At 36.5% G+C, this 19,891-nt stretch overlaps 1 protein-coding gene across 1 annotated transcript in view; it reads left to right on the top strand.

Annotated features, from left to right (window-relative positions):
• The window catches only part of Dad (Daughters against dpp), a 156,409-nt gene that overhangs the window by 49,944 nt on the left and 86,574 nt on the right, over positions 1–19,891 (top strand). The window contains exon 3 of the mRNA XM_089639825.1: positions 18,161–18,238. Within this exon, the coding sequence (XP_089495951.1) occupies positions 18,161–18,238 (78 nt within the window). The remainder of the gene's footprint in view (positions 1–18,160; positions 18,239–19,891) is intronic.

Below are 19,891 nucleotides of genomic sequence, written 5' to 3'. Positions count from 1 at the left end.
TGTTATCGAATCATTACATTTTATGGTGGTTGATTTTTTGGGGTTTACGTGTTTGTACTACCTCCTCCCTGTTAAGTCAACGTTTTAGAAAGCCTGACATGTTAGGTTTGACGTTTTTAATTTGTTTTCCTTTGTCGCAATACGTCCACAAATGTGTGTACTTCTGTTACCGAATCTTTATATTTTCTTTTGCTTCATTGTTTCGTTGTTGAAGCCTACAATTTGGACAGCAATCCGGAGTTCTACTCTTAGAAAAATGAGTATGACTGATTTATTAAAATCCTATTCAAAACGTGATGGCACGCCTAACAAACTATTGGTACATTCAGAATATATCAGTATTAGCAATATTTTATATCAGTAAGTCTTCTCCGTATATCACCGGGCAGATGTGTAGATGGGTAGATTTTAGTAAAAAATTTATGCTATTTGCAATTATCAAATTAAGACAGCAGAGAGGAGTTTATGTTTTATACTATTGGCAATTATCAAATTCAGACAACAGATAAGAGTCGTTATTTTCTAAATTAATGATATGTGCTTATTATATGGGTTGTCTCAATCGTGTTGCAATCTGCGATCATGCTACCAATTTCTGATTTCCATTTACGGCGTTATTAAATCAACATTTAATCACACTTATCTCAAATTGCCTTGTTTCCCATTTATCAGTTGTAATTTTCTATCTTTGTTTTCCCCAGCAGCACTTGCCAACATCAGATACCCACTTACGATTTTCCCACGATACGAGAAGGTGGTACATTGAACATACAAATTGCTGACGCATCCCTGTTTAAATATTTTGATCGAGCGCAACTGTAAAAATGCATTCACTCAATTAACAGGATATTCCGCGTCTCCTCGAGGTGAGCAATGGTTGAAATGACTCACCTTGGAATGAATACCTGCCGAGTGCCCTCGCTTATCCCTCGGTCACCAGTAGATTAGCTCATTAGCAAGTTGGCTTTTATTGTGAACCAACCCTTTTGTTCAGTCTTCTTTCTTTGCTTGTTCCCCTGATTAGTTGTGATCACTTATGATCTTTTATGCCCCTTCCTTTCATGTCCACGTATAATTTGGTTGAAAGCAAATAGTAAATAATTCTCCATGCAAAACAGCACGTCTCATTATCTGTATTATCTGACTACCAGCCCTTATGGATTTTGCATTCTAAATTCTTCCAAAATTATTAAAATCTCTCTTACATTGAATCAATACCACCGGTTGGTGGCTGAATGGACATCGCGTTTGGGTCCCTCCCAGGCGTAGTGTGTTCAATTCCTCGGCTGGTGTTCTCACAAAACAAGAAATATTTTCCGCTTAATGTGGTAGTAGGAGATTTTCAAATATTGTCAGGTTATTCGTAACCCGGGATTGTCTTTCTCAAAAAAATTAAAATACTTGTTTAGTAACCAAATACTTGTTTAGTTACCAAATACTTGTTTAGTAACTAAACACTTGTTTAGTAACCAAATACTTGTTTAGTAACTAAATACTTGTTTAGTAACTAAATACTTGTTTAGTAACCCTGCATAGTTTAATATCATTGAAATGTTTTCATGGAATTAAGCTTCTACATACTTCTGCCCCTACCATGGAGTAAACAAGAAAACTAGAAGTGCCTTCCGTACAAATTTGAATGTAAACAAATGTTCCATTGCAAATGGCCACTAGCCCAGTGCTCTGTCTCACTTACACTCCATACCATTTGAATTTCCTAAATAAACACAGTTTTGTAATGGAAATTTAAGGCCCGATTGGACGTACGTTTTAATCACGAAACACGTCTACATATATGGCATTTCTGTATTATACGGCCCCAACATTGTCGTATAGTCAGGAAATGATTTTAGTAATATCTTATTACATTATTTGCTTTTAAACTACATCAATAAATCACTATTTCCTTTACCACCGACGAAGTTATTTATATGAAGATCTACTGTGGGTAGTTTTTAATATACTCTTGGGCATCACTTGATTTAATCTTTTTAATTTATCGAATTTACAAAAGTATTTTTATATGAATCAAACCTTTGCGTTTGTAACCACTTTTTCTATAATAATCCTGCGTCTCTTATGAAAAAAAAAACACTTTTAATCTGTTGCCTAGGGAAGTTAATAAGTTGATGAATTGAAAGAAAAATACTACCCCTTTACGCTATGTAAATATTACTCGGCCGGAATAGTTAACTTAACTTATTATCATATCTTATGCTGCGTATACATCTGCGAGCGGAGCATCGAATTGTGGGAATGGAACGAATCAACCGCAAGCGGCGTTTCGCGCCATTTGTTGTTTCTTCATTCCTTTTCCATAATTGGGGGTTCGGCTCGCAAATGTATTCGCGACATTAGATATAATTAAACCGAGCTAAAAATGTGCTTAACTATACCAGCCCTAAATCGGTACGAATCTAATATAATGAATAAGTAAGGCGGTGCATTAATATGTCACCACTGGTTTTGGTAGTTCAGTTAGTCTAATCCCTTTCAGTATGTGATTTCATTGTCCCAGCGCATATCGTAAAAAGTCACGAAAACCATCAAAAATAATAATTATTCTCTCGGTCAGCTGAGCACTTTCCGAGCCATTGTTTCCGAAATGTGGAATACGTCCGTTCGATCATTTATCACGGGGAACGTTTCCGGTTGGTTGATTAGGATTTATGTCCCTATTCTCGACTGACTTCATTCGCTGCAGATTTATGCTATCATAAATTAGTTCACGCATTACTGCAGAATAATGTACTTTTTATATCCATTCAACTATTGGCAGTCTACCCAAATATTTAAAGCGATTTTTTTTAATTGATCCATTGAGGATTTCTTGAAAATGTTAATATTGAACTGACAACGTAAGGATGAACAAAATTAAGATATTTAATAAATTAATTTAATTTTCATTTTCAAAATTGGAATAATAATATTCCGTTTTTTTTGTAGGTCTGCGTTAGTAAAGAATAAATGAATCCCCTTTATGTAACTTTCATTCAACCACTCTAGTAGCGGCGGTATGTCTCCGTCTCAAGACTATAATCGGGCACGTGTCTGATTTCACGGTCCTCTCCCTCTCCCTGTTGTCGCGTTGCGGGGATCAGAGGCCGGCGCTGTAATACGAAATGCCTCTTCCATCTGAAAACAAACGTACCCTAATACACTGTTACTCAAAAGGATAAACATGTGTGTATCACTCAATTGCATTCAATACATACAAATGTGGAATTACTTTCCGCAAGGTATTTGCGTTTCATCCTTCCCACGACATGGGCCTTTTCAGTACCCAGGTTTTCTACAGCCCTTTCTTAAATACCCTCAAATAATGCTACTTCTGTGAAGGTTCTATTTAAGTTCTTTTATTATTTCAGTTTTGTGAAACAACTGGCCAACAATAATAAAATAACAGAACCTGAGAAGAACCTTCACAGAACTTAAAAATCAAATTTGATGAATTGTTCAAATTCTGTGAAATAACCCGTCATAAGATTGTGGTATATTAGTTTCCACAATTGTCGTAACGTCGCCCGTGTCTGTTTTTGAATACAATAATTTTAGAATAAATTGAATTTGTAAATAATTTCATAACGCTACTTTTAATCTAATTCCACCGTCTTCCGTCTTCACATGCAAAGCTCAAGTGCCAAAAAGGATTATTTTTTCAATGTAAATTGTTACTTTTTCATCACAAATTATAAGATAAAGTGACGTTTAACGCCATTTTTAAAACCACACCCTTAAGGCCCAAGACTAACTTCTTCAATCTAAATTATTGTACAAGTGTAATATTTCTAAGTAACAAAACCCAAATTAAGAGAATGGAAGTAATCCAGAACAGAGGCATGAGGTCAATACTGTGTTGTAGCAGGTACACCAGAATAAAAACAATGCAACGTCAACTCAATATTTTAAGTGTGTGGCAACGATTAGTTTATAATACCTTAGTGTTTATTTATAAGCTAAAAAATAAAATGTTACCTGACTATATGTCAAAGAATGTTAGAATTAATAGTGCAGTTCATTTATATCCTACGAGAAACTGCAACGATTTTAGGCTTCCTAAAACACACTTATCAGAAACACAAAACAATATTTATTATAAAGGTTTTAAAATGTTCAATGAACTCCCGGTAATTGTTAAGGAAGCTAAAAGTCTTGCAGTTTTTCGTGGATTATGTCTCAATGTTGTTAAATCTAAATTTTAGTATGTAAGAAGTAAATAATATTGTAGTAGTCATAGAAAATAATATATTAGGTATAAGATGTAAACTCTTATAACTAAATAAAATATACATTAAAAAAAAAAAAAAAAAAAAAAAAAAAAAAAAAAAAAAAATCCTTGGGCTAGACGTGATACATGATTATGTGCTTGAAAACTGTCTTATTAGCTAGTAACTAGTAACTATCAACCACCCGGAGTTGTGTTTATCCTATTGAGTAACTATCAACTCCCCGGAGTTGTGTTTATCCTATTGAGTAACTATCAACTCCCCGGAGTTGTGTTTATCCTATTGAGTAACTATCAACTCCCCGGAGTTGTGTTTATCCTATTGAGTAACTATCAACTCCCCGGAGTTGTGTTTATCCTATTGAGTAACTATCAACTCCCCGGAGTTGTGTTTATCCTATTGAGTAACTATCAACTCCCCGGAGTTGTGTTTATTCTATTGAGTAACTATCAACTCCCCGGAGTTGTGTTTATCCTATTGAGTAACTATCAACTCCCCGGAGTCGTAGTACAGCTGCACCTCCCCCCTTTCTCAAAAACTAGGCATGTTATAGCGGAGCTCTCGGCGGCTGGAATATACAAACGCTTCAGCGTGAGGTGTGGGCATAAAGCGACACTTGACAATATTGACCTTATTCGATGCCGGCGTTTGTTTTGACAAATGAATGACGACGCGGCCTTAGTCCCGCGTAATCTCTCGTCTAGTCGGTTGTCGGTTCTCGGCCGCGTGGGCTTCATCAGCCCAGGGGCACCACTCGCTGCTGAGATCACAAGATGCTTAGGAATCCTGAATGGTGCCACCTACTTGGTTTTCAATACAATGGAGACCAGTTGAAGGAATTAAAAGCTTCTTCCAGGTGTTCAATTGATTGAAACCGAAAAAGTGATGGATTTAAATGCAACAAGATTGATATTTCCTCGAGGCGCATCTGCAATTCTATATCTATTTCTTACGCTGTTAGCTTATTTTGAATATTGAGTACCTCACTAAGATCTTTGTGATTCTGCCTTCTCGCAGAGTTCGTGTTAATATTTTAATCTCCAAAATCTATTTTGCAATACATAATTTCATCACATTTAAAGAAACCTTTTGGGAACGCAACATATTAGCAAATACATACATATAATATCTTCAATTTCCGACATTTCCTATACATTCTGATGACAAAATTCTACGCAGAGTTGTAAGGCTTGGTTTACTTTCATTTAAATGGATTTTACGTATGATTGTGCTATGTTACACTAGCGGCCAAAGTTGCCAGTCAATACATGCTGCCAATATTTTACTGGAAACGTACTATTTATTCTAGGGTATCTGATGTTAGTAAAGCTGGCACTATGGCAGAATCTGGGTTCATAATTTATTTTGAATTAATGCCATCATTTAAGTCGTGGAAAGGCCAATTTAGTGACATTTATATAGTTTCGAACGTCAGTTTCTGAATATAGACTATACCATAAAATAATGTCGCTATAAAATAAGAAGTATTAATTAAAAACCACGAAGAATCTCAGCCCTGTTATAACCGCCCACATATTGTTAAATTCTTACTCTTAATTCTTAGGTAGTAAGAATAAGAACCAGCGTACCAAGAAAACACTGGCTTTGATCTGATCTAAATGTAATGGTTTCCATAATTCAAGTTTTAACAAATAATACAGAAAAAACATACATAGCTGGAAGGGTTAATCTTTCTTTAAGACCCAAAGTACATCATTTAAACGAACCCAGTGAACAAAAACCACATTACAAATACTGTTCTCTTTCTCCGTCTGTGGATAGGTAGGTACTATTTGCCCGTAATTACGTTAATTGCAGGTTACCCCGTTTACGAAAATTCAACCCCAAATAGCATCCTACCATTTGTTTCAAAGACCAGGGTAGGATTTAGTTTATAATATAGCTACTATAGGTACACTTCGGAGCGGCGGGACCACGCGCTACTCCAGGCAGTCGCGCAGAAAAATAAAGTCCGAAACTAATAATAATCTGGGGATCTGCCTCAAACCTTCACATGAAGCAGCTCGTTAAAACACAAAAAGTAATAGTAAAAATAATCCTGAAAGTACCCATAAGGACTCCATCAAAAGATATTTAAAAAAAATTTAACGTGTTCAGCATTATAAAACTGTACTCAAAAATGCACCACTCAATTAAAGAAAAATATGAGTACCTTGCTGAACAACACACCTACACTACAAGGACGAAATCCTCACATCTACTAAAAATTCCAAAATTCAATACATCTTTCGGCCAGAAAAACCACTATATCCATGCTATAAAATTATATAAAGCCCTTCCTATTGAAATTAAAAACACCATGGATATAGAAAAGTTTAAAAAAGACATCAACTAACTAAACATGAAGATGAGGAAATCATTAAGTTTATGAAGTAACCCCAACGCAACCTAATGACAACAAACATAAATACTTTTTTGCTTTATTTTATATTTTATGGGAACCAACAAATTAGAAGATGAGGAAATCATGATCAACACAAATACAACAACCTACAGTCCGTCTCGGAACAGGAATACCTAGTGAGGAGGACTGAGAACTAACTACATCACTTTATATTTTTATTTTACTTAATATTGTATCTTTTTTTTACTTGACCTTATATTATTATTGTCCAGTCCATCGTGAGACTTTTCTGCGCGGCAAAAGTAAATGTGCGGCAGAGCCTAAGTTCTGATATTTGTGCAGACCACCGCATTGGTGCCCTTTACCCACTCATGGTACGTGCAGATTTCGGATTATGAAATCAAGAACGGGTATGAAATAATGACAGATTAAAACAATCCGAATTCAAAATCGTTTTTAATAAATTAATGTTTTTCCTTTACAAGTAAATAAAGTAAGATACTAAGAAAATCCCACTCAATAGTGTTTTTTTCACTGTCTTCTGCGGAATCCTTTTTGTAATAATTGATTGTTCAATATCCATGTATCGAACAATTAAATATAAATCATTTAATCCACCCGCTGGCAATATGACACACGAATAATCCTTTTTTGGGCCAATTAATCTCCGACGATTTTGTATAAAATAATAACCTGATCTTCCCACGTCGGCTGTCTTCGGTTACCTTCGTCTCAATGCAGCTCTGGACCCCTGATCCCTTTGGGCAGGTAAGCAGTCAGTTGGTAACGTGTGTTTATTTAAATAACAAGCTGGAATATTACGTGGAAATATCCCCTGCCTATAATATAATAGTTCCGAGTCGGGGCCTATTCGTGATGTTGTTGTTTGTGTATAAACATTGTTTTGGGTATCTCATTTCAATATATCCATAATTATTTAGTGCCGCCCCCTCGTGTATTTTCATAACTATTATTGTTAAGAACGAATCGTAATTTCCATTATAATGGAGTTTAAAGAATAAGGCGGTCTTCTAAAGTCAAGGGTCACGATTACCGCTTTTCTCTTTCTTTTTAGTTCTTCTTCTTCATGGGTTATGATCAGCAAGCGCCTATGTGATTTACGGGAAGCAATATTCGATTGAGGCGAGTTTTTCTTATACATTTAACTACCTCACTCGAAAAAACGAATGGCAAATCTCATTACTAGTCCGATGTTTGCGCACACACAATTCTACCCCTTATCTGTATTTGCATTAATAAAAATTCTAAGTCGAACTGCATAAACATGGTATCATTGCTGGCTACCCCATAAATAAAAGCTAATTGTCGCATTTTCGTTGTCCAGATAATTTGTTAAACCCTCTCATTTCTTTATTAAATTATTTGAATAACACAGCGTTCCTTCGCTGTCATGTGTTTACCAATAAAATGCTTATTTAGGCCCCACTTTGGCGCCAGACATTGTTGACTCAATCCAAACCACAATACGGCGGCAGATGTTTTCGCATTGTTATAAATGTTTTTTATACATCCAAAGCTCGTTAACTCGGATGTATTCATCAAAGAGCCAAGTAACGTGTGGACATTTTTATGCACCCTTTTCTTACACAGTCTTTTATGGACTGGGATGATTGGACAATGTGGCGAAACTATGCGATCAAAAATCTTACCGTAAAATAGATATTGTACTGCCGAAGAGAGCTTCGTTGTAATCACTTTGTGATAAAGAGAGAAAGGTAACAACGGAGCTAGCAGCGAAATGCATTTTCATTATTTCTCGTTGTAGATACGAATGATTAGATAGGATTGTATATAGACAACGAAGGAATTATTTTTTTAATTTTCCGCAGATTATGGTTGCTTTGTCGCTATTTTCTCATGCATTTTGATGAAGACATCTGCTCGATCGATATCATAATCTATCAAGGAAGGACAACAATGTTTATTTTTCAATTGTTAATTCCTGGGAAAGTGGTTCAATCCAATTTTAAACATATTTTCCACATTATACAATAAAATCCATTCCGAAAAACATTCGTAAGTACAACATTTTTCACTTCAAAACATTTTTACTGGCCTGATTTTTTTGTATGCTTTTAAATAGACTCCCATCCAAAGCATGGGCCAATGTGTGTTCTAATTTAATCAAACATCTATTCTATTCCATTTACCTAATATTTGTAGGCGATCAAATGTTCAAACCAAAACACACTAATTTTCAATTTTGCAAAGTATGTCTTTATTATGTTAGCTGTGTGTTTGCGCCAATGAAGACGAATTGCTTTGTTTATTGGGAATCGGGATTTTGCTAATGCCAATGAATTATCACCGGGCGACATTTAATTATTTCAGAGTGGAATCAATTAAAAATATAGTGACCGCAGAAAGAATCGTCCACCATTTCATCTTTACCCACTGCCAATAACCAATCGGTAAAACACAGAAGCAGTATGTTGCCACTGCAATTCGCTAAAACAAGCAGTAGCCTCCGATGGTGCAACTTGGTAAATATTATTTAAATAATATCGCTGGTAAACTATTATTGATCAATATAAACCTATCTTACCTATCCCTTTGTCTGAGCTATCTCTGCATAGCATTAGCATAATTTGATTAAGTCCAGTACTGCGGGCGGCTGGCGGGGCTCCGGCCGTGGAACTGGTTTAGCCCTGCAATTCACACTGCTGGTTGTTGGTTGTTTGCCTTCCGAGACTAGAGATAGAGACTCCAGTTGTAGCTCACGGCACGGGCGCCACCGCCAGACACTCTGCAACACCTGAAGCAGATGCAGTCTAGACAACGGTCTGAGGTCTGTTCTGGCCAGGTGATACGGTAATTAACGTAATGTTTGGCTTGGTCGTCAATAGCACTCTACAATGACTGTGTTTTTCTTTCGAGATTCTTCTTCCCATTGTTTCTTCGTCCTTTTCACATTCTACAGCTCTGCTATCTGCCATCTGTTTCCTTAGAACGCCGTGGGAAAGTGGTGGGCAAACTCCAAAAGCTCTTCTATCAATTATCCAATCAGTCAGGCTATTCTGGAGCAGTCACCTCATGACCCGCAAAGTTATGAGAGAGTCTTTAAGGACGGGTTGTTTCGGAGAATTTGAACAATTCATCAAATTTCAACGTTCATTTTCATGTTCTGTGATGACTAAAAATGACTACAAAGTTAAATACCATAATATAACATAAAAAAATAACACTTAACTTGCATCCCTATGGTTCAAAGGTCAAACGTCGGCCGCGAAGTTCTCGGGTTTCTTCGGTTACATTCGTCAATGTTCGGAGGTCACGTGATATCGTAACGCGTGTTCGACGCACACAATTTGTCTTATTTTTGCAAAGAAAGACCAAATTTTGTATATATCACCGTCATAGGGTCTGTACCGGCTAAGATTATTTTGTATGAAGAGTTTGGCGCGGATTTCAACTCGCACAAATTTGGAATAGGTATCGTATTTTTCGGTGGCGCGGGTTTTGAAGGCGAAATTTTAATAGCGTGCTATCTATAATGTGCTTATATTATTATAAAACAAGTTTGTTTTATTTTCTCATCTTTTTAATGGGGGTTCGCCGCACAAACGCACTTTAGAGAAAACCGCCACTGTACCCTACGTATTTGTCCACTTGACTACTGATATTTGTATACACATCACGTGTTCAACAGTAATTAATAACTAATAAATGCTATTGTCCTGAGAGAAAGAGATTCTTTAGAGATCGGTCGACATTTAAAAACAAATATTTTGTTTCTAATGAAAATCCAACGACAATTATATTATTTCCCATGTTCTTTAGAACAATAATATATATTATGTATGTCTTACCAACTTCTTCTGGGAAGTATCGTTCAAAATAAAATATCGCAGTGTACCAGCCGATGAATTCCCTTTTGTTTTGATATCCCTCTTGTTGTCTCCGGCGAGCCTCGAATATGTCCATAAACGACCGAATAAAAAGGCCCCAACAAAAAGAGGAATGAAAGCAGTGACGTAGGGGCCCTGAAACAATGCGGCGGCTGACAAGTCAATCGGGCGACCAGGGAATGAGGGAATGATGGCCAGGTAAGGCCGCGGGGGGCTCGCTGGGGAGGTCCGCCCGGGGCTGGCGGTGGGCGACCAGACGGCGCGCACCGACTAACCAACAAGGCATTAAATATAATACAACACAGCCGTACTAGTAACCTACGCACACTTATCGACTCCTGGTAGAATCCTTTCCAGGGCGTGGTAACTAGCTGTGGTAAAGATGCAGTACTGCAATAGATCTTGTAGAATTATTAGAATTTTTTGTTGTAATTCTTTTTCAATATATTTAAAAAAAAATGATGCTACGTTCATTTGAAAGACATCATATCATATCATCAATCATATCATGCAATAATTACACAATTTTATATGTTCTCGATAAAATCTCAAAAGCTACGTATTTACTGTCCCAAAGGGTTAAGTAGGAATGACGTTTGATAAAATATAATAAATGCCACGGATTGATTTAGGATGTCTCAATCGCAATGGATATGTGAAAAAGAAACATTCGACACATGCGTATATAACTTTATCCTTCTTCAAAAAATGGCCAAGTAAATTGAAACCCCCGCAGCTGAATTCGTAGGTACCTATTTTTATTGACATAAAGAAGCCCCTTATAAATTTTGATATAATGTACGCGATCAAACTGAACGTTTATTTATTGAGATTCATTCGGTATTCAATTTATTTTCCGCAGAATCTACTCGTAGCATGATGATGCGATTCCCAGGCTGTATGTACGTTTTATTCAGATATGCAACGAGAACGAGGCTTTTTTCTATATTTGCACTATCAATAATTTTGCATCGGTCCTTTTTTACTTGCATCCATTATACCCATATAAATAATTTATGCAAAAAAACATACCCTTGTATAGTAACTTATGTATGTGCGTTTATAGTTTATATTTATAATATGAAGTTGCCGGTTTTCTCAGGCTTTTTGCCTTGTTAGCTTTTAATTGGACACAGCGGCATCTGGTTCGTTGCATGACACCTCTGTTCTGTTGCGGACCTCCTAGGTGTCTGTAATTAGTCCTTGTCTGCAGATAAAATATGACGTTTATAGTAGGCCTTACCTGTGCGGCTCTCTGCGTCAAAACTTCCTTTTAATTGGCGTGATGAATGCGCCACGTTCCTTGGCTGGAATATACTAAATGATACTCGTACATGGTAATCTGTTATTTATCGCTGTACGTACTTGAAATCTTTATAGAAATCTGCAAGACTTGAACTCTTGACCGTTCGATCAGTGGATAACACTGGATGTCAGCTTCCATTTGTTGGCAACATTATCTATTGTTGTCTGTTATAAACTTTATTGTATTTTAGCTACGTTTATGTAAGTATGCGACTGTCTAGTATGAAATAGATGAAAATGTTGTGCAGTGTCTATTGATTCTTATTCCGCCATCCCAATTCGTGGTAGGATCAATAATGTTATAAAAACATCGCCATACCAAAAGACATAATGAATGTACAGTAATAAATTGGCGTTTTGTTAATTATATTGAATTGTAACAACACTAAGCCTCTTTAGATTGTAGGCAAAATACTGACCACATAAAACGTATTGAGTACGTAAATAACAGAATTGATCACGTTTACGTGTATGGTGATTATAAACGTTCGAAAATCGCTTTCTGATTATGAGTCAAGTCGATATTTACGGAAACGTGTCAACGAATTGTTGAACACCTCGAATTCAAGGTTCCACTCTTCCTCTCGCGTATAAAGTACCTACGTATTTAGATTTGGTTTGGTCAGGTACCCGTGGACCACTCGTTCAAGTCTTATTCTATCTAAGAAATATACTCGTTCATATCCAAAATCATACGTATGATAAAATAATAATAATATATTTGTGTTTAGATAATGTGCCTCCGCTAGATACCAGATGAACTTGAGACTTTTAATTTGTAACATTAATATAATAATATTTTTTATTGAGGCTGGACCACACACCGGCCTAAATAAATTTAAAACAAATGTCACCTGTATGGTAAAACACGTATTGGTTTTTAAATTATTAACAGTCACGTTCGGGTTAGGCAGATATCTTCTTAGACCATCTTGCGATAGAAAATAAGTAATCATCACACCGTTTCCCCGGTGGGGTAGGCATAGAGGTTAGACTGCCTCACCGCTCTGTATTGACACTCTTTCCTTGCTTAGTTACATGCATGCATCGTCTCTTACGTATTAATGATTCGATTTTGTTTCAAATTGTCGTGACACATTCTTCTCGGGTGTTCACGACTTCTACGTCAGCCTTCTTTCCGAGTCTTCTTCATTCATGTTTTTACACACATACGCCTCAGGGATCTCATTAGTGTAGCATTAAGTCTATTTTCATCCTTCCACTGCCAGTTCCATGCCTCACTGCTATACGTAAGAATTGGTTTCAACACTCTGTCGTGGGCTGCTAGCCCCGTTTGCTTGGAGAACTTTTGTAAAGCTCTGCTCTATTTCTTTACTAGAATACTGGCTGATGTTCCCAGCGTTATCTACACTATATATGTTATTTACACTTGTTTTGAAGGTCAAGCGTACAAAATTTGATCAACGTCGAAATAAAACTGTAGGTTTTATAAAAATTGAAGCCAGGCTCATCATAATGATTATCTAATATAAATTTTCGTAGTGCATCAGTGAGGTGCTACATAAGCACTTGCAACGAACCCTTGAGTTAATTCACAAGACAACCTGCCGGCCAGCCAGACTGGATCGTGATGTCATTGTGTTGCAGACAGTAATGTATTATGGATTGTAATTTTTTTTTGTATTGCAATTTCAACTTTTATACAACCTGTCCTGTCTCTGATTTTTCTTAGGGGCTCCACTGGGTGCTGTGAAGCAACTATATATTGTATAAACTTGTGCTTTTGAAGGTGGCGTCTAGTGTAAGTTTGCGGGGCCACCGCGGAGTCTCCGAACCGAACAGAATAGAATGCAATATAATAACCTAATGAATAAAACCTCAAATTGTAATATGTAATCATCGAAGCAAGGCTAAGGTCATGGAATCAATTTCTAGATGCGATCTTTTTCTGATTGTTTCGATTATTCGTTTGAGAATCGCTAATATTGTCTTCAATGATTAAATATTACAATTTGAGGTTTTACTAATTAAGTTATTCCAAATAAACAAAATATTCATCCTAGACTTGCAGAAAAAGTCAATAAATGTCCGAAATTAAAAATAAAAATGGATATATTTATCCGAGACACTAACTAGATTGCAATTTGTTTTTTTTTTTTAATTTTTTTTTTATAGTGATTACCTCACAAGAGTCCCAACTGCTCCCGTCTGGAGCCAGTGAGACTATGGCATCCCCAATTGGGGGATGTTGTGAGGCTGAAGGTAAGTGGGGAAGGGAAAGAGGAAGGTGGGGAAGTACCTGGCTATTCAGATCTAGTCACTAAACACGGCTAAAGCCATTTGGAGCAACGTTTCAATTCTGAATGGTGGTCTTACACCAGGGCGATACTGGTAGTATCTTCCACTCTGGAACGTGCCGCAAATATACTATATATTATTTTAATTAATTAATTGTGAAATAACACAAATCAATCAAATAAAATTTATTTGCGCACGCCGGGTTCGAACCCGCGACCTTCGGAATGGCAGTCCAATGCGTTACCACTGGACTATTCCGGCTGTCGTTGTTTGTTTAAAAATAGCAGCCACTAAAACCATGCGTTAAGAAATTGAAGATAAAGTTAGTTCATAGTCGAATTAACTCAGTGGTAGAGCAAGGCTGGGTTTAATTCCTAGATCCGCCCATATATTTTCTGTTTCAAATTTTCGTTTGAGAATCGCTAATATTATCAAAATTCAAAAAAATATTTATTGCACAAAAAGAGTACAAAGGGGCTTATAGGTTACATCCTATTTCTTCCAGCTAACCCAATCAATGATTAGAAAGGTTATTATTTAAACTCATACGACGTATGATTAACGTTTAACATAAAAGCTTTGATATGACAATACAATAAAAAAGGAAGGGAAGCAAATGACCATCAACACCAACACACTCCCTTGACTTATTTTATTGTCTGTGCATTTTGTGGTAACGGTGTACGTCACTCGTCAGTAGAGATGTAAGTGGATGGTGAGCAGAGGCGTGCATTCCATATTCCGGGACATAAGCACTGCCTATCCTACATTATTCGAATTCAAATATAAATGCTTCTAAAATTTACTATCAAGTGTCAAAAGAAGAAACTAAGTGTGCCATATTAAAAAAAAAGTGGTCTGTATTATTTAGTGCGAATTCAAGGGAAGACTCTTTTGTGAGTGTCGAAAAAAGCCGGACCTTTTGGTACAATTCACAGATGTAGCAATAAGTGCTGTATGTTGATACCTTTATTAATTAGTACAACTTTACCAACGAAAAGACTATCGTATATGTTGGATTTCGTTGAAATATATAAATTGTATCTGTTATCCAGTATTTGGCTTGGTGTATGCTCAAATGAAGCGTTTATTTGTAGATTTGATGCAGCTGTAATCCCAATCAAAACGTTGATCATAGACATCAGCTTAGCCATTCTTAGCGAAAACTTAGCAAGTATGTGGTAAGTTTTTCCTAATGCTAAACCTGATTAAAAGCTAACTGTACGCCACTGCGCCACTGATAGTGGGTGCATTCGGTGTGGTCCGTCTGGCAACTAAGAGGTTGCCGATTCGACTAAAAACTCGTCTTTCAACAAACTGTCAACCTTTGCAGAGGCCGGGAAGAAACAATCGGGCCGTCAATGTTGCCACACAACGGGAGAGGGACTTGCCGGACGTGAAACCATTCCCCAACCGTTATTTCTTTTATTTTTTATTTAGTTTGCCATTTCAGCATCTTAGCAATTAAGATTTACCCATTTGTATATGGAAGTCAGTCGGTATAACTAAGGCCGGTATTTCAGTATATGAGTCAGCTCAAGAATATGAGTCAGCTTATCTTGTCACCGTTCCTACCAGACAGCAACCCGAGAAACTTCAATATCTCCCAAAGCGAGCTTAAAAAGCAACTGAAATAACGGCCCTCCATAAATGAGTGCTTTTGAGATATTACAAGAATTTTAATTATAACAAAAAGTACTCATGCACACATGGCATCTTGTGTACCGGTTCTACAATTTCTCTTAATACATAATAATTTTTTTTTGTAAATTTAATTTATGACAATGTCTTTATGTAACGTACTATTCAACCCTTTCTTCTTCTGATTGCCCTCTACTATCGGAGTTTGTCTGCTATCAAAAGTATTGTACAACCCGTAAAAAACATATTTTTTGCTATAATGCATTTATCTTAAGGCGATGCCATACGTAGTCATGCAAAATCATGTGTTTTTAGTTTGAAAATTTGGTCGCCTAGAAATGTTTCAGATGCTTTAATTAAATACTGCGAGTAGAATACATCTTGGCCTTTGAAATAATCGAGTATTTTTTAGATAAGTCTTTTTATAAGCCCAGAAAAAAATAATGTATAAGGCCTATGAAAACTGCTTTAAAGATCAAAATCTCCTACTTACGAACCCATTTTCGGTTATGATTTTATTGTATAATGTGGCAAATTAAGTTATTTATAAAATGATCAAATTTTTTTTAATATTTATGCCTGAACATCCACAAAATACAATAAAAGGCACTTTTTGGCCATGTTTTTTTCTTGCAAAAATCAAAACAGGCGGATGGTGTTAAGCGGAAATTTAAACCTTATCGCCATCTACGTAAGGGTTGTTATTGATAGCGGCTCAATTTAAAATATTACACGACGTAGTGCATCGCCTTAAAAACTAGTTTTTTAGGTTTGACTGATGTTTGTGCTTTCCTTCCCAGAGCCTGGAGTCCACAGCGCTACTAACCTCGTCGAATTCGCATCGAGTAGAACCGACTTTTATTTCGTATATTACTTGCTGTAATGGCATCCGATTTCAGAGAAAATCATCTATGTCCGCGTGTGTGTACGTGATAGCCAACAACTAGAAATTGAAATAAAGCATTATCATCGACAACAAGTCTATTTGCCGAGTGTCAGCTCGATCGGATCTCGGGAAGTGGGTTAATTTTCATTTCCAAGATTTGCATTCTTTCATTCACGAAAACAAAAGTTAAATTCAAATAGATGTATTTTTAAAAAAAGTCTAAATTTTAACGGAATTAGTAACTCATTATGTTTGGGCGTTCGCGGGGTAAGAGGGGACCACCGTCGGGTGTTCCAAACTAGTTAGAATATCTTGTTTGAAACTTTCGATACTACTTTGTATCTTCTTTAAGGCGAAACTTAATGTTATATCAATATTTTGATTAATCTTTATAACGAATTGGTACATTATGAATACCAAAAAATATGCTTTAGATAAATTGAAGGTTTTCCTATCGTTTTGCTTGAGTAGAATACAAATAAAAAAATAAATTACTCAATAAAAAATATAAATGTAAACTACTAAAAAAAATTTTTTTTCAACAGAAATGTATGAATTTAAAGGAAAAAAACTTTAAAAAAATACTGTATTATACCTAAGATTATCTGTGACAGTTTCACTTGAATAACTATTTTGTTTTCTTATATAATTATTTACAAAATAAATAAAAACCAGATTTGTGCTTGAAATGGAACTTTTCTAGACTCCGTTTGTCAAGCGATTTTAATCCCTATTACCTACAATATAAGGTATACCAAGAATATACACATTTTTGGCTTGTTACTTCCTCTTGAAACGGTTTGCCGCATCTAGCTTTAAAACGTCGATTAGCGATCAATCTAGTTTGATTTAATTGTAGATTGTTATCAGCGAACGTCGTCATTTATATGTTTTCATCCTTCAATCGGTCACTATTCAAAGTGGATTAGACACAAATAAAAAGACATTATGTAAATACATGACATTTGAGTGGCGCAGAGCGTAGTGTCCTGAGCCAAGCATTAGTATTCCGATGCAGTCCACCGTTAGCCAGTTACAAAGTCCTTTTTACTTCTAGAACTTATAGGTTTGTTACTGTCATCTGGGATACTGTTCCGATGGATTATATTTATTGACTGAGTTTTAACTCGACCGTTCCTCCACTCTGATGATGGACACTGCAAGGCTGTCTAGAACGTTGACTCAAGAAGCACAACGTGGCTCAAAAAACCAATCTTAAATCATGAAAACACTATTTGAGCTTCAAAGTTGTGTCCAATGGTTGCCACAACGGAATATTCTCATATCATTGTTTGTAAATTCGTATATTACTCTCTAAAATGAACGGCTAGCACTCAAAAATATACACTTCATTACATATATCCGTTAATTTATTATATCCTGGAAAGTTAGCAGTTCTAAGAAATTAATACGTTCTGGAATTTTAGGTGAAGGTTCGAAAATGCCTTCACTGGTTTTGGTTTAGACTACAAAGTCTATGTTAAGGGATTTTGGACAAATTGCTGTGTTGTTTATTTCATGTGAATATTTCTAGGATCTATACGAAATCTGTTTGTTTTGTTGGTATGTGGTAATTTGTGGCTAAGGGTGGTTCTCATTTATTTTTCAGATCGAGCCCCAAGCGAAGATTCGAGGAGAACGGACCACGAACGGCTGCAGCCTGGATCCCTCACAACTGATGGGGAAGGTAAGCAGAGTCGTTGTTATCCCAATAAATGCATGTGCATAATAATAATGTACTACCTACGTGTATGTTAGCGAGTCGCTAATAGCTACGAGCAACCCCTCGAGGTGGGCAAATTACATTTTTTTCTGATACCTGCACAAAAGTCTCGTCATAAAATTTATTTAAGGTGAGCTGTAATTTCGCGAACTACAGTACTTGCTTCAGATTCTGTCGCTCAAACAATCACCTGATCGGTCACGATAGAAAACTTTTGCTTGGGTTTACAGCCAAGGGCTTGGCTAAACCCTCTCAGACCTGAATTTAAACTGGCAGTGGTAAAACATATTATTTGAAGTTTTGTAACTATAAATTGGTAAAGTTATTATAAATTTTGTTATTTATTGCCACTTTGAAATAATTTGTAAGTACATTTGACCTAAGAAAGCGTTTTTCTCATACAATGACATATCATGCTCTGTTTATAATTTATTTCTCACTTAATCGGACAGTGGATAATATTGACAGAACAATGATACTCTTTACACGTGGCGTTTCGATACTAGGTGCCCCTCCCTGTACGCGGCACTTATTCACTGATACTTGTTCGCAATACAACTGTTGTGACGTCCGTGACACGGCCGATCGCAAACTATCTGCTCTTATGTCGGCGTACAGCGGGTTAATACTTTACTCAGAATGTGAGTAGATACCTAGTAGCTAACTAACCATACGCCGTTTCCACGCAGGGGTTGGCAGAATGGACCGCCAAACAACTCGGTCACACCACACACTCTTTGCCTCATTCACATTCATACATACTCTTATATTATTCTGACGGTTGACAGCCCGACTCAAGTATCTGATTCACTCGATTGTGCCATGTCTTCCTCGGGCGTCCCCGTCTTCTGAGTATTTATTAGATACCTGAGTAATATAGGGTTTTCCAATAAGAGGTGTTATTTTGAATAGCCCGCTATTTCGGTAGATGTTACTTTTGAAGTTGTCATTTTTTTGACATTTGACAAGTAGAAACTACGCCATTAATAAAAATTGAACGATACACGCTTCAACAACGCATTGAAATTATTATAATTCACTTGAGTGAATCAAATGCAAATCATCTTGAGAGATGAGGCCCATTTCCAGCTCGGTGGCTTCGTCAACAAGCAAAATTGTCGCATCTGGGGCTCGGAAAACCCAAGAGTTATTGTGGAAAAATCTCTCTATCCTCAACGTGTGACTGTTTGGTGCGGTTTATGGTCCGGCGGAGTCATTGGACCTTACTTTTTCGAAAATGAGCCTGGAGCAACAGTTACGGTGAATGGATTGCGCTATCGAGAGATGATTAATGATTTTTTTATGGCCGGAATTGGATGGTATTGATCTGGACAACGTTTACTTTCAACAAGACGGCGCTACGTGCCACACAAGCAACGAAACCATTGATCTTTTACGATTGAATATCAAAATAACACCTCTTATTGGAAAACCCTGTAATATAAATTTTTGAATTATTGAATATTAAACACAAATTCCATTAAAAATTCAAGTCACTACGCTTTCTGTGTGTACTTGTACAAAATCCTGGTTTATCCCTAAAGATAGTATGATAGCATTCAGTATGCAACGCCGCGCTTTGATAACAAAAAGTCGATATTCCCGAGAGAAATGCAT

The sequence above is a fragment of the Hesperophylax consimilis genome, chromosome 14 (assembly GCF_061612785.1).
Source record: "Hesperophylax consimilis isolate HC1 chromosome 14, BYU_Hcon_1.0, whole genome shotgun sequence".
Taxonomy (NCBI): domain Eukaryota; kingdom Metazoa; phylum Arthropoda; class Insecta; order Trichoptera; family Limnephilidae; genus Hesperophylax; species Hesperophylax consimilis.
The sequence above is the reverse complement of the archived record's forward strand: the minus strand, read 5'-3'. Positions and strand labels throughout refer to the sequence as shown.